Source organism: Medicago sativa, chromosome 8 (genome assembly GCF_051527215.1).
Source record: "Medicago sativa cultivar Bolivia chromosome 8, Bolivia_mono, whole genome shotgun sequence".
In the NCBI taxonomy this organism is placed as follows: domain Eukaryota; kingdom Viridiplantae; phylum Streptophyta; class Magnoliopsida; order Fabales; family Fabaceae; genus Medicago; species Medicago sativa.
In genome coordinates this window covers 51448775-51463002 of record NC_140756.1, presented here as the reverse complement: position 1 = coordinate 51463002, position 14228 = coordinate 51448775, and the positions used below count along the sequence as shown (strand labels likewise).

At 33.7% G+C, this 14228-nt stretch overlaps 1 protein-coding gene and 1 pseudogene across 3 annotated transcripts; both read right to left on the bottom strand.

The window, feature by feature from the left end:
- Positions 1-4556: 4556 nt before the first annotated feature.
- Positions 4557-8068, bottom strand: LOC146899396 (G-type lectin S-receptor-like serine/threonine-protein kinase SD1-1). 2 transcript variants are annotated; one of them, XM_085739289.1, is made up of 8 exons: positions 6693-8068; positions 6548-6608; positions 6275-6391; positions 5913-6085; positions 5623-5833; positions 5290-5527; positions 5057-5207; positions 4557-4964 (listed from the first exon to the last, which is right to left on the bottom strand). In XM_085739289.1, exons 2-8 carry the CDS (start codon positions 6561-6563, stop codon positions 4680-4682), a joined length of 1191 nt encoding a protein of 396 aa, XP_085595415.1. In that variant the 5' UTR covers positions 6564-6608; positions 6693-8068; the 3' UTR covers positions 4557-4679. The 2 variants fall into 2 exon arrangements, with proteins under 2 accessions (XP_085595415.1, XP_085595414.1); XM_085739288.1 differs by lacking the exon at positions 6548-6608.
- LOC146899397 (G-type lectin S-receptor-like serine/threonine-protein kinase At4g27290 pseudogene) lies at positions 6877-8068 on the bottom strand (annotated as a pseudogene). Its single transcript, XR_015024166.1, has one exon. The product of XR_015024166.1 is annotated as a G-type lectin S-receptor-like serine/threonine-protein kinase At4g27290 pseudogene (transcript).
- Positions 8069-14228: the final 6160 nt, after the last annotated feature.

Sequence of the window (14228 nt, the reverse complement as noted above, 5' to 3'; positions counted from 1 at the left end):
TAAATTTAAGGACATTCAAATGAAAGAAATTTGATGTGAAATTTTAATTGTTCTAAGCGCTCCATGTAGTGTAAATTAATTAAGATTGAACACATAAATATAATTAAGGCAAAATTACATTAGGGGTCCTTTATCTTATTTATTTGTAACATTTCGGTCCTTTGTCTTTATTTTTTTCCCGTTTAGGTCCTTTATCTCTCTTAAAAGCACATATACATATTTTTTCTCATTTTTTATTAAAAAATACATAATTTTATTTTAAAAAATATATTTTTATTAAAAATGAAAAAAAATCCAGAAATATGATGAAGATGTTCATCATCTTCATCTTCTTCCTTTGAATCTTCATCATCTTCTTTAAATGAACAAAAATTCTACTAAAATATATCTCCAAATATCGTGAATTAATGTTATATTCACCTCAAATCTTCATTTAAACACAAAAATCAAAACCTTAATTTCACAAATGTTGCAAGGCGGATAGTGGAGGCTTAGTTACCGGCGGAAGGGTTAGGATTTACGAAAGTTAAGATTGTTCTGGAAACAACAAAATTGATGTGCAAAGCAGCTCTCAATTTTGGGGTTATTTTTATGCCGGTTTTGAATATTGAGTTAGAAAATAATAATAATAATAATAATAATAATAATAATAATAATAATAATAATAATAATAATAATAATAATAATAATAATAATAATAATAATAATAATAATAATAATAATAATATACGTTGTGCAATTTATATGACTAATTTTTTTTTTTTTTTGTGATGAAACTAAATCTCTTTCTCTAGAGGGTTTTGATTTTTGTGTTTAAAAGAAGATTTGAGGTGAACATAACATTAATTTATGATATTTGTAGAAATATTTGTGTAAAATTTTTTTTGATTCAATGAAGATGAAGAAGATTCAAAGGAAGAAGATGAAGATGATGAACATCTTCATCATATTTCTGGATTTTTTTCATTTTTAATAAAAATATATTTTAAAAAATAAAATTATGTATTTTTTAATAAAAAATGAGAAAAAGGATATATATGTGCTTTTATGAGAGATAAAAGACCTAAACGGAAAAAAATTAAGATAAAGGACCAAAGTGTTACAAATAAATAAGATAAAAGACCTCTAATGTAATCTTGTCTATAATTAAATAAAAATTAAAAGTATTAAAAGTTATCTTATGATTAAAATTGATTTTTTTTAGAAAAAATTGACTCATTTATTTGACATTTAATGTTGTCAATGTATATTACATTTTGATTGGTTGATATCATGAGGGGGTAAATACGCCCTAAACAAGGGAGGGTAATCTAGAAAAAAACCGTACTTTTAACATTTTTTCAAGGTAAATGTTAATAATAGAGATAGAGATAGAGATAGAGATTTCTTGATGAATATTGAATATAATCTTTTGTCTTCAATTTGTATTATTCACAACCATGCTTGGTGAATTTTGAGGAATGATATTTTGACATCCAATTTTCAACAACTTCTAGGGACAACTCTCTTTCATACTCTCATTATACTTTTATTCTCCCTCTTCCTTTTTCTCTCTCTATTGTCATTGTCCAATAAGAATAGAGAAAAAAGGTTGTCCCAAAAAGTTGTTGAAAATTGGATGTCAAAATATCATTTATTCCTCGTGAATTTTTCTCGCCTATGCTATGTACTCCCTCCGTCCTATATTATGTGACCTAGTTGACTTAGTCACGTATGCCAATGCACAATTTTGAACTTAAATATCTTTAATAATACATTAGAAAAAATTATGAAAATTTGATATTTTGAAAATATTCATCGAGACGAATCCAACAACATCTTATATGAGTTATTTTATCTTTATATATTTGTAGAAAAATAAGGTCAAAACCTCGTTACATGAACAAGACACATTTTCAAATTAGGTCATTTAATATGGGACGGAGGGAGCACTGTATAACTGGTCAACATGAATAAAGCTCGCACAACTCGTGTTTGCAACAAGTTCTCATAGCTCTTACCTTAAACAATATAATTAGTTATCTTCTCTATGTTGTTACTTACTGTAAGTATAAAGTGTAAAGTATTCTTCATATACTTTATACACCAGCGTTACATATATATTGAATGTCTTGTAAGTTGCATCATGGTCTAGAGATGTTCTGAGTTTCTGATAAACAAGTGGATTACTGGAATCAGTTACCAATTGATAGAAGCCATTCAGACACAATTTCAATCTCTTTTCTAGTGCAACATAAGGAAACATAAGGAAAGGATAAAATTCAATAAACTCTACTGATTCGCTGGTATTTTCTCGTTTGTCTTCTTCTCTGGTAACTCAACCTATCTCTGCCGTTGCTCCGTACAGGTTCTCTATGGCACCCTCAATCTGTCCATGGCCGTTCCTCTCTCCACCAGAGACGGCGGCGCGCCAGAAGTTCCCTGGAAATCTTTTGTACAAGCTTTAGCGGTGGAGGGTGATTCGCAAGCAATTCCACTTCCACCTCGGGTTATTATCGGCGATTCAGTTCGAATCCGAATCACTCAGGCAGTGTATGAAGCTGAAATCCAAGACTGCAGCACTCATCTCCTTGGCAGAATCACACTGCAGAAGTCTGATGCTCCTATCACAACACAGGTGTTGAAGCAGAAATTGAAGACTGTTTTGATGAATATGGGAAATTGGAATGTGACTCCTCTCGGCAGAGGGTGTTTCGAGTTCAATTTCAACTCAGCTGCTGATGTGAGGAATGTGCTTGCGCATGGTTCCATCAATCTCAAGCCAGGTATCTTGCGCTTTTTTTGCTGGTCACAGGACTTCAACACTCAACCTCAAGTGCAAACACATGCGCAAGTTTAAATTCGTTTGATGCACTTACCTCAGGAGTATTGGAGGGAGCAAACTCTTCTTGAGATAGCCTCTGAAGTTGGTACTCCTCTGCTTGTGGATGATGCTCTGAAATCCAGGCTATCTGGCATTTATGCTTGGATACTAGTAGATGTTGACATGTCTGGAAAACTCTTTAACTTGGTGCTCGTTGAGAGGGAGGGAGGGATGGTAACAAGATTGATACAGAAGCGGCAGTTCCCCATATCCCACTCTGCAGATTTGATTGGGAAGGGAGCTCCATTCATTCCAATTGCACAACAAGGTTCCAGAAGTAACTCTGCTTTGCTATCATTAAAGGTTCCTGATTTGAACAGTAACAATTCCAATATTTCTGCAGGCAACCTATCACTTCTGGGGGACAAGATTGCTTGGATGACCAAAATCTTATCCTCCACAATTCCTTTGACATGCTTGCTTCTGAGAAAGATAGGGAGGATAGAGAGGCTTTATCTGATGACAGGGACCCTTTAGAAGTCTTATTAGACACACCAGAGGCTGTCGAAGACATTCCAAAAGAGATTTCAGAAGTGGGTGGTTCTCATGAGCCTACCACATGCTCCAAGGTTCCTGCTCCTGCTCAGAACGAGCCTTTTGTGACGGTAACTGCGTCTTCAGGAAAAGTTGTGGACCCATCATTGCTGAAGGCTTGGGCTAGTATGCCAGTTCTAACGCTTGCTGAGCCAGTTTCCATTGATGGGAGTTATCTAGGCTCGGATAAAAGGTTCAGTGGTGGTGCTTCTGTGACAGAAAAGTGTAAAGAAAACACTGGAATTGACCTAAAGGTTAGAGGTTTTACTTGCATGCCTGTCCCAATTACCTCATCTGCTGAGTTTATGAGTGTAGATATAAGAGGCCCATTGCGGCACCCCCTGCTCCATACATTCCAAACGCAGCTGCTAACAGGAGTGTGAAAGTGATGAAAAAGTTTTAGGGGATGAAACAAATGTCACAGATGAGTCTAATTCTGAACCTGACCCTATAGTGGCATCAGCTCCTGGCAGGTCTAAATATTTAAAGGATAATTTGGCGAAAGCTAGATCAGCCAAAGCTAGTAAGAAGAAAAGAACGCTGAAGAGTCCTGGAAGTGCGCAAGGTGGTGAGGCAAGTATCATCAAAACACGTTCCAAGTCTCAGATTCTCTCCATTAATTCCCAATAAAGTTGATTTTTTGGAATTTTTGAGGTATAGGGAATATGAACTCTAAAATTTGTCTGACGGAAACGGTTACTTCTCATCAACTTGATATTGAATTTTTTTGGAGGGTTCTCCCAGAACATAGGTTATGCTTCTAGCTTTGTGGATTTTAGCTAGTCAATTGAATTGTAGTTGCTCTTATATTACTTGGGAGGGAATTTCAGTAACTAATGCTCTGGCCATAAATGTGCAGAATTCCTCCACTTCTTATTTCTCTTTTTCTAATTAGAGTTGCAGCTGGTTTTTGTTATTCACAGATGTTGATGTTTTGTAATTGACTGTCAAGGGTTCAGGCCCTCTCCTGTTGGTTTAATGAATTTTGTTGCTTGACAAAAAAAAAAAAAAAAAGTGGAACAAAATAACAATAAACTATAAGTAGCAAAGCTTACAGTTGCCTGCGTAAGATTATTCAATCAATTAAATCTACCTCTAAAAATTTGATATGATATTCTTGAACAGAAAATTGCATCACACTGATAAAGAAGACACACACTGATCTTTAATATACTATATAAAGGTATTCACAAAAAGTTCTGTACAGGTTCAAGTATCAAATCAACATTAATCATTTGAAGCTATATTAGTATAAACATTAATCTGTTTGAAAGTTCATATTTTATCTTGCCTCAAAAGTTGTAATTGACATCTCATTTGAAGTTGGCGATATTGTTTTAGGTAAGCCCCTTCCAGTATAAAATCCCGGAGCTTTCGGCTGAGACAATAATTTCTCACCATTCAACATAAGAATTACAGATGACATGTCTGGTCTATCTCCCGGTTTTTCTTGTACGCACAACAACCCAACATGCATGTATCGTAAGATTTCAGAATAATTGATTGTTTCAAGTAAGTGCATATCAACTAGTTCCATTGCCATGTTATCAATCCAGAGTCTCCATGCCTATGAAAATGAAATTTTGAGAGGTAACTTACTTTTAATCTATTATGATTTGACACAATTCAAATTGGTAAATGTATATTGATTGCACTTACATGGCCAAGAAGGTTGAGAGAGTGTTCTGGATCATAAAACACCTTAATCTTTTTCCCGCTTATTATCTCCAATACTATTACTCCGAAACTAAACACATCTGATTTCATGGAGTAACGACCATGCACAGCATACTCTGGAGGCATGTAGCCACTGAAAGCGTTGATACATAAGGATAAGAGGAAAAAAAAAAAAAGACTGTATATACGCTGAGTACAAAATGAAGGTAACTTACTATGTTCCAACCAATTTCCTTGTTTTGGCTTCAACTTGATCTCCACTAAATGTCCGAGCCAGGCCAAAGTCTGAGATTTTTGGATTCATAAGGGCGTCTAGTAAGATATTGCTTAGCTTTAAATCTCTGTGAATTATTCTAAGTCTGGAGTCTTGGTGAAGATAAAGAAGTCCTCTAGCAACGCCAGCAATAATATGGGAACGCTTCGACCAGTCCAAAAGTTTGCTTCTAGTTTCATCTGGTTAATTTCACTTATATGTTTAGCATACCACTTGATTAAGGAAAATAATATAAAGATATTGTAGGGCAAAGTCAAACAGCAAAGGCACAAACCAAAGATGAAGTAGTCTAAGCTCCTATTGGGCATGTATTCATAGATCAACAATTTTTCCTCTCTGTGAATACAACAACCAAGAAGCTTCACAAGATTACGGTGCTGAAGCTTTGCAATCAACAGAACTTCATTTTTAAATTCCTCCAACCCTTGATCAGACATTTTTGAGTTCCGTTTTATGGCTACCTCTTTTCCACCTATCATGGTACCCTGAAAACCATAATTTCAAATACTTAATCAATATTTTATTTTAGAAAATTAACATGTTTTTGGAATATGGAAATACTACCTTATAAACTGGTCCAAATCCACCTTCCCCAAGTTTCTTTCTGCTAGAAAAATTATCAGTTGCTTTAGTAATGATTGAAAAATTAAATATTGGCAGATCAGGTTCGTATTGCTTCAATCTAAAATACTTTTTCCTCCATTGAAATGGTGCAAGATGATATACTCTCGGCGCCACTGAAATATGCAGATGACAATATCAAGAAATTAATTTCTATTACAAACACAAGTGTCCATATTTTCTTTCTGTCATTATTCAAACATCTCAATACGTATGTTAGACATCAAAAAATTATCATAAACATAACTAATATGGATGATTGCGTATTGACATGTTTTGTCCTTATAACCACATACAATGTTTACCTCTCTTTATAAATATTATTATGCAAGCACATGTGAGGAATCCTGAAATTATCACGGCAACTGTGATCCGTATCAACTGCTGCCTCTGGTTTTTGTTGCTATTAAAACTAACATCATCTGACAAATGAAATACACAATTGATCAATCATCAACTATTTGTACAACTCGTTGTTGAACTAAAATAAAGTATATAGCAAATTTCTTAGAAGTATATAAAGTATATAGCAAATTTCTTAGAAGTATATATGTAGAGCTAAAGTCACAGTATTTAACTTTTCAACTTGAGCATAACACTTCACCAGCAATATCAGAATGTTTCTTTAGAAAGTTCTCACTGCAATATCAGAATTTAATAAAGTATATCGGAAAGGAAATGCAAATGAATAACCAAAGAGCAGATTAAAAAAATCAAATTTACCCAATTCTGAAGAAGGGACTTTGATATAAAGATCTTGTCCCCATTGAGAAAATACTCTCATGTCAATTAGATCATCAAACCAAAGTAAACAACCACTTCCTCCATTTCGGATATCCACATTTGTATAAGCCGTACATGAACAATTGTTCATACACGCCTTCTGACATTCCACAAGGTTCATGATTTAATTGTACCATGTAGAAGACGTATCTGGCAATTTCAGTTCACTGTATTTCAAGAAACCACTTGTGATATTGTTTCCACAAAAAGACTTAATTTTTGGAACACAACCACTAGACCAATATGATATATTCCATTGTCCAGGAAATTTAGGAACATAACCTTTTAAGCATTCACATTTAGGAACATTACCATCCATATTGCATACAGAATTAGCCCCACACATCGCGTAACTATCACATGAATCTTCCATGCCTGTATCAATCACTATCCTTTCGCTTTTTTCACTTGTCCAAGCTAAAGCCTGTAAATTTCCTAAAGGGGAGAGTTTATATAAAGATACAACAGAATTATCAACGACTTCATACCGATGATACACTTCTTTGTCAGTTATGACAAATTCAAATATTTGCTTCTTTTTTAATGGTTGTGTTGGGTATCCAGTAAAAGCACGACCGTTCCACGATCCTATTCTCAATCTTATCACAGATCCCTTCATAATAACTAGTTGAGGATATCCTCTAATGTCAATGTTTACAGAATAAACTCCCTTTGCTGGATCATCTGCACTTTTCCACGACGATTCAAACATGTTTAAACCAGTTACTAAGTTCCATCCAAGCTTCATTCCTGGCAGTAATGTATCACATGGATAATCAAAAGTCTGCCACAAAATATTGTTTGAAGAATTTTTCAATACAAGATTTCCATTGTCCAATAGCTGTGCAGTTATGGAATTATTTGCTGGTTTGTTTGATGCATCCGAGGACCAAATGGCGTTGTTTGTGTCGTTGAGAATCACAAGAACTCCATTTTCATTGAGTTTTAAGACTCCTAAATTATTGTGCAGTGGTGTTTCTCTGTTGGCAACCCAAACAACTGTTAAAGGGGTTAAATTTCTGTACCACATACCTAAATATCTTCCTCTTGAATTTCCTGGACTAAAGAAACCGACTTCAAAAGTTCCATGTGCTGAAACCAAACTCTGGCCATCATGGATAGATTGATTCAAGGTTAAACTGTCAAGTGAAGTGGTTGATCTCAAGCTCGAAGATAAAAAGAACAAAATGAATAACTTTTTGATGCTAATATCAACCATTTCATTTGGATTGTAAACAGGAAGATGAGTTTAATTTATGGTAGAAGGAAAAATGATGATAGAATAGTAGGATAGGAATATAGTGGACTTGATAAGAATGCAAGGATGCTTGATGGTGAAGCCATTTTGTTAATTATTTGTCCAACTTAGTCTCAAATTTGATTTTCACCTCAAATAAATATTACTAATCCTTTCGTTTCAAAATACATATCACATTTTTGTACGGTTAAAAATTCCAAAAATAATGATACCAAAAATAGTCTATGGGAAATGTTAACTTGTGCCCTTAGGACACATGTTAAGAATTCCACTAATAGAAATTATGTATCGGAAATTGTGTTCATTTATTGCTCAAAATGTTTAATATAATCTTTTTACAATAAATTCTTACCATTAATGGAATGACATTAATGTTTAACATGTGCCCTAAGAACACAAGTTAACATGACCCATAGTCTATAAAATTCTTAACAAATTAGTACATCTTTTACCATAAGTTAATTACTACTTTGCCATTCATGTAAAAATGTCAAAGACTTGCAAAACTTGTCCGCGAAAAAATCAGAAAGGATTAAATTGAGTTCAACAAGTTAAGACTTACCATGGTAAAATTATTCTATGTTAGTCAACTGTAGAGACCAAAGAAGCTCTCATGGCAGAATTCCAGCCGTCGGTCTTTCTTTCAACGTTAGGTAAGACTTTTTTTTTTTTTGACAAGTCGTTAGGTAAGACTTATGAGTATGAACATATGATCTTTGTTTGTAGGTTGACTTTCGAAAGCAAAAGGAAAGTTTGTTTCATTTAGCTAGCTAGCTGTACCGTTCAACTTTTCTGGAACCAATACAATGGTCGTCGGTCTCTATTGTCACAAAAATTAAAATTAGTTTTATCTAAAATAAAATTAAAATTAGTTTGTATAAAATTATACTCCGTCCTAAATTATATGTCATCCCAGCAATTTCAGATATATAAAGAAAGGGTCATGCTAACTTGTGTCTTACAAGTTAAGGAACTAAAAAAGAAAATAAGAAATAAATCTTTTATTTTTTGAAGAAAAAATAAATCTTGTATTGAAAATTTAAATGATTAAACCTTTTTTAACATTAAATGCACAAGTTCCAATAAAATACTTTTATCTTTAGTTTTTTAACTTGTGCCTTAAGGACACAAGTTAACATTTTCCCTAAAAAATGAAATTAATGTTTTATAAATAACAATAATTATGAGTTGTTTTACAAAAATATATTAAATTTAAATAATTGAATAAAAATAAATATAAATAGTATAGAGCATAATGTGAAAGTAAGCATTAAAGATTTATTGATATTTTTTCATTCTTTTCCCTTTCTCCCTTTTGTGAGTCATCATCAAAACTCTAATTTCTTATCCTTTATACATTAAAGAGGGGTGATTTAGGGTCAATTTTTTTACCCAAAAACACCCCTCTAACTCGTTTTTCTTTTTCCCTTTTATTGAAATACATTGTTTTCACATTTATTTCGTTTATTATTTTGTGATTTCGTTGACTTAGTGTGACGTTGGTTTGTTCGTCGTCTTTGTGAGGCCGTTATACCCTAATTTTGGACCTAAAAATACTGACTCAATTCTTCTTTTCTTGCAATTCAAGTCATTTGATTTGTCTCTCGATCAATTGCACCTTTCTCTCGCATTTTATTTCAATGTCATTTGCAAAAATTCATGAAAAAGGGTATTTTAGTCATTTCCGTATCCAAACTCATTTTAGTCCTTAAAAATTGTTTGAGTCTTTTCAATTGGTTTGAATAAGTCTTTGTTTCAATTCCATGTCAAAATCCATTTCAAAAATTGCATTTGAAGTCATTTTGGGTCGCTTTAACCCCTAGGGGCATTTTAGCCATTTCCCGTGTTAAGATTCCTTTTAATCCCTAAAAAAAATTGTCTCTGAGTCTTTTAATTTGCTTATATAAACCCTTGCTTTAATTCCTTGTTAAAAATCATTTTAAAATTGCATTTGAGTCGTTTCGAGTCATTTTAGTCCCTAGGGGCATTTTGGTCTTTTCACACGAAATTTCACAGAGAAAGGTTACTTTAAAGTACCTCATTTAAGTAGTTGGTTCGTTTTAGTCCGTTTTGTCATTTTTAATCGTTTCACTTTACGTTTAGTCAAATTTACCAATTTTTAGTCCAATTTTATTTTAATTTTATTGTTTTTCTTAAAGTCCTCAAACTTCCAAAAATTGCATTCAAGTCCCTTTTCTAGTTTCAAGTTTTACTTTTGAGTCCTTTTTGTTTATTTCGAATTTTAATTTTTAAGTCTTTTTTTTAACAATTGCAGTAATAGTTTTTTTTTAAATTTACAGGTTGGTCCCAAACTTTTAAAAATTGCAGGAAGGTCCTCGAGCCAAGTTCACTCCAAAACAAGTCCGTAAATACGTGGCAGTCCCACATTGGTCCAACATCACACCTGGCCTATAAATAGAGGCCAACTCATCAAGTGCGGACGGTACCATTCACTCGGTGACACATCATCACGAAAGTTCTAACAAACTTTCTCTCTCTTCTCGAAACCCTAACCACCGTAACAAACCTTCCACCACCACTTCCTCCACCGTAACAGAATTATAAACCACCACAAACTCCAAAATTCATACGAATTATCCATCAAATTCATCATAATACATACAAAATCAAGACAAACTTTCGTAAGATCAAAGCAAAATGTGTTCAATTCAGAAACCTAGTTCGAATTTGCAGAAGATTCTCAAGCTGTGATTTTCCGTGAAAATCATCATCATTGAATCCTCACCTTCGCAATTCAAGCAAGTGTTCGTCAATTGCAAGGACGAATTCCTTGCGATCACGAAGGATTTGGAGAAAGAGAGAAGAGGAGAGATTGAGTTCGAAGTGAACCAGAGAAGAGGAAGACGAACAACAACGAAGCGTTTACCGTAAGAATCAAAGGCTCTCTTAAGGATCTTTGTCTCGAATCTCCGTTCAAATCCAGGTATAACCCGAGGAACTTTCTCATTTTTTCGTTCTAATCTTCATCGAAAGTTCACAATCGAAAATAAACGGTGAAACAAAGTGGATTAACAAGTCCTAAGACTTGTTCGTTCGAAAGGTTTGAAAACGTATCAAAAAGCTTGAAAACCGAAACCCTAGAGCGTAAATCCATGAAGATTCACCGTTTATTTTCAAAAATAGAGTTCAAATCCAGATTTAGCTTAGAAAATAGAGTAGTTTAGGGTTCGTTTCAAGAAGTTTTGAAAAAGTTTGAAAACCTAGAAGCCGAAGGTTTCGAGTGTAGATCTGCTCAAACCTAAGCTTCGATTCGAAAAACCAATCCCGAATCATAAAGAGGAGACTCGGATGAACACAATGATGTAAAAAAATTCGGAAAACGTTCAGGTGTGGCGGCGCCGCCGCGAACCACCACACCTCCGTCGTTGTGTCCATCGGAGAAGATGAAGATCATAAGGTGAGAGAAGAGAGCTTCTCTCTCTAAGGTTTAACCTAGAGAGAGAAACGAGTGAGGGAAATGATTTGGACCGGCCTCCCCGTCCTTATATAACCAACCGAACCGGACCGGTCCGATACCGGTCCATTCCTCTTGTGTCCCGGCCGTTTGATCCAGGTTTGATCCACCTGGATCAATCCCGTGGCTCTTGTTGCTTCCCGAGGATCCAGGATCCATGGGTGCGTGGGTTTGGGCCTTTTGTTGTACCGGACTTCGTTGTTTCTTTATTTTCTAGCTATTTTGACACCGTATCTTGCCGTTTGCACCCCCGTATGTTCAAAAATTCTTGGAAAAATTCCTAAAAAAATTTCTATGTGTTCTTGATCATTTTCTTGATATTTTTGTGATGTTATCATGTGTTAAATCTTGATTAAAAAATGTGTGGTATTTTCTTGTTAATTGTTTACTATTTTTGTTAAAAATTGTGAAGTTTTATATGTGTCTAAAAATTCTTTAAAAAATTCTAAAAAATTTACACATACATATCTTGATAATTTTGTGGTATTTTTGTGATGATTTTGCATATTAAAAATGGATAAAAGATAATGTGATAATTTTCTTGTTATTTTGTGATATTTTGTATTAAATTTTTTGTGAAAATTGATTGATTCTAGTTCCATTTTTTTTTGATGAAAGTTTGTGACCTATACCATATGATTTTGTGAAGTTTTAGCTACTATTTGTGTGTGTTCTTTGCTGCATGAGAATATGTGTAATAAGTTTCTTGTTTTACAAGTCATGTAAATGTATGTATGTGAAAATAAAGGGCCATATATACCTAAAAATTTATCATAGTTCTTGACTAGAGTATGCTCTTATAACTCTCACATTATTGCTACAACAAAAACTTCTTGAGAATTGTTAGAATGAGAGAGTTATAGGTCATATCCATATTGGGATGTATGGTGAATTTTTAGAGCATTTTGACACTTTATTCTTGTTAATCTTACCACTTTTTGTTAACATCTTTTTGCTTTATTCCTTTATTCTATTATATCTTGTGCTACTAACCCTTTCATTTCATATTTCATGCATCCCATAAGCTCCTCTCATCTCATATTCATCTCTATTTTTCTTGCAATTTAATTTTACCAAGGCTTAGAATGTAAAGACTTAGGAATTTTGTAATATTGTTTCTTATGCTTTTAATTTCTTGCAAGACCATAGAATGTAAACTAGGACATGATGTAAAGGACAATGGACTCTAATAATGTACACCGACACAAGCACCGACACATGCACACACCTCACTTTAGATATATGCTTAGGATATGCATGTTTAGATGTATGTTTAGGATTGTATGTTTAGATGAATGCTTAGGCTTTACACTTAGAAAAAAATCATTTTTCAAAAAATATGAACAACATCACTCGAATCTCTTTTCATAATAAACCTTGGGATCCAAAATCCCATTATATTCTCTTTTATTTTCTCAATCAAATTTTAAAGAATTTTAATAATACTTAGACCACATTTTGCAAAATAACTAATCTCACCTCACATTTTTCCAATCTTATGCCCTCGAGGCCTCTCAATCTCCATTCTTCAAAATTCCAATTTTCCAACTTAAAATCAACCAACAAAAACAAAAACATTTTTGGAAGAGAACTACGGTGGATTTGATCCCTTAAACGGGTATGTAGGCAAGGAATCAAAATTCCTTCAATTCAAATAAAATAAAAATTCAAACACATTATTCTCCCTCCAATTCTTCACTTAGAAAAACTCTTAGGTGTAAATATCATTTTCAAATAGCATTTAAAAATAAAGCGCGCGCGTAGAAAGTAAAGACGGTTCCTATAGGATACTATAGTCGTTATGGGTGCCTAACACCTTCCCGTAGCGAAAACAACTCCCGGACCTCGATTCTCAAGGGTTTTGCTTACTTTTTCCCTTCCCAAGAAAAAATAAGATATCACCGGTTAAAAAGGTTCAAACGTAATCAATGTTTGACACCCGAAAACCAAGATAAAACAGAGGCGTTGTTTGTCTTTCTTATTTCGCTCAAGTATTTGTTCCGTTCGGATTGTCGTATCAGTTTTGATCCAAGGTGCAGATCAAATCAATTAATTTGACATCACCCACGTTGCAGATCCGGAGACATGGGTATTCCGAAAACTTGAATATAGTCATGTGTGTAGACTTTTTACTTTGCTTTATGCTATTAACATGGATGTTGTGAGTTTGTTCGCATATTCATCCTCTTTGTTTTGTAGCAAATTTGCATTGTATCAATGTACTCTATCAATTTGAATGAATGAATATCATTTCTTTTTGTCAAAAGAAAAAAGATTTATTGATATTAAAAGTGTTTAAAACCCAACCAACTCAATAGAAAAGCCGAAAACCAAACCAATTCAAACCGCAAAAAGATGTATTTGGTTTGGACGTATTCGGACAATTTCTTAACTCAACCACACGATTTGGTTAAGTTTACGGTTTTTAATTTATTTTATCAATCAAAGTAAACTGCACTAAACCATAACATAATGCATATATATTTGTTGCGAATTCGATGAGAAAACACACCAATAACAAACTTGATGTGTGGAGCAAGGGATAATTAAGCAACCAAAATCAAAGTGTATGGAACAATTATAAACACAAGCCAAAAGTTGAAAACACAACGAGAGAAAAGAAGAGAGAACACAAAAGAATTTGTTGACCCAGTTCGGTCCAAATTGACCTAGTCTCGGGCAAGAGAGCAGCCTCTCTCCGTTCCACTATATGATGAGTAACGTTACAAAAGAGATATCAATG

Excerpts from the sequence above, each read along its gene's own strand:
- LOC146899396 (XM_085739288.1), bottom strand. The coding sequence starts at position 6,873 with ATGAACCTTGTGGAATGTCAGAAGGCGTGTATGAACAATTGTTCATGT. Across the intron at positions 6,392-6,692 it reads AGTCCCTTCTTCAGAATTGG|ATGATGTTAGTTTTAATAGC; the intron begins GTAAATTTGATT and ends TTCATTTGTCAG. Across the intron at positions 5,528-5,622 it reads CTTAGACTACTTCATCTTTG|ATGAAACTAGAAGCAAACTT; the intron begins GTTTGTGCCTTT and ends GAAATTAACCAG.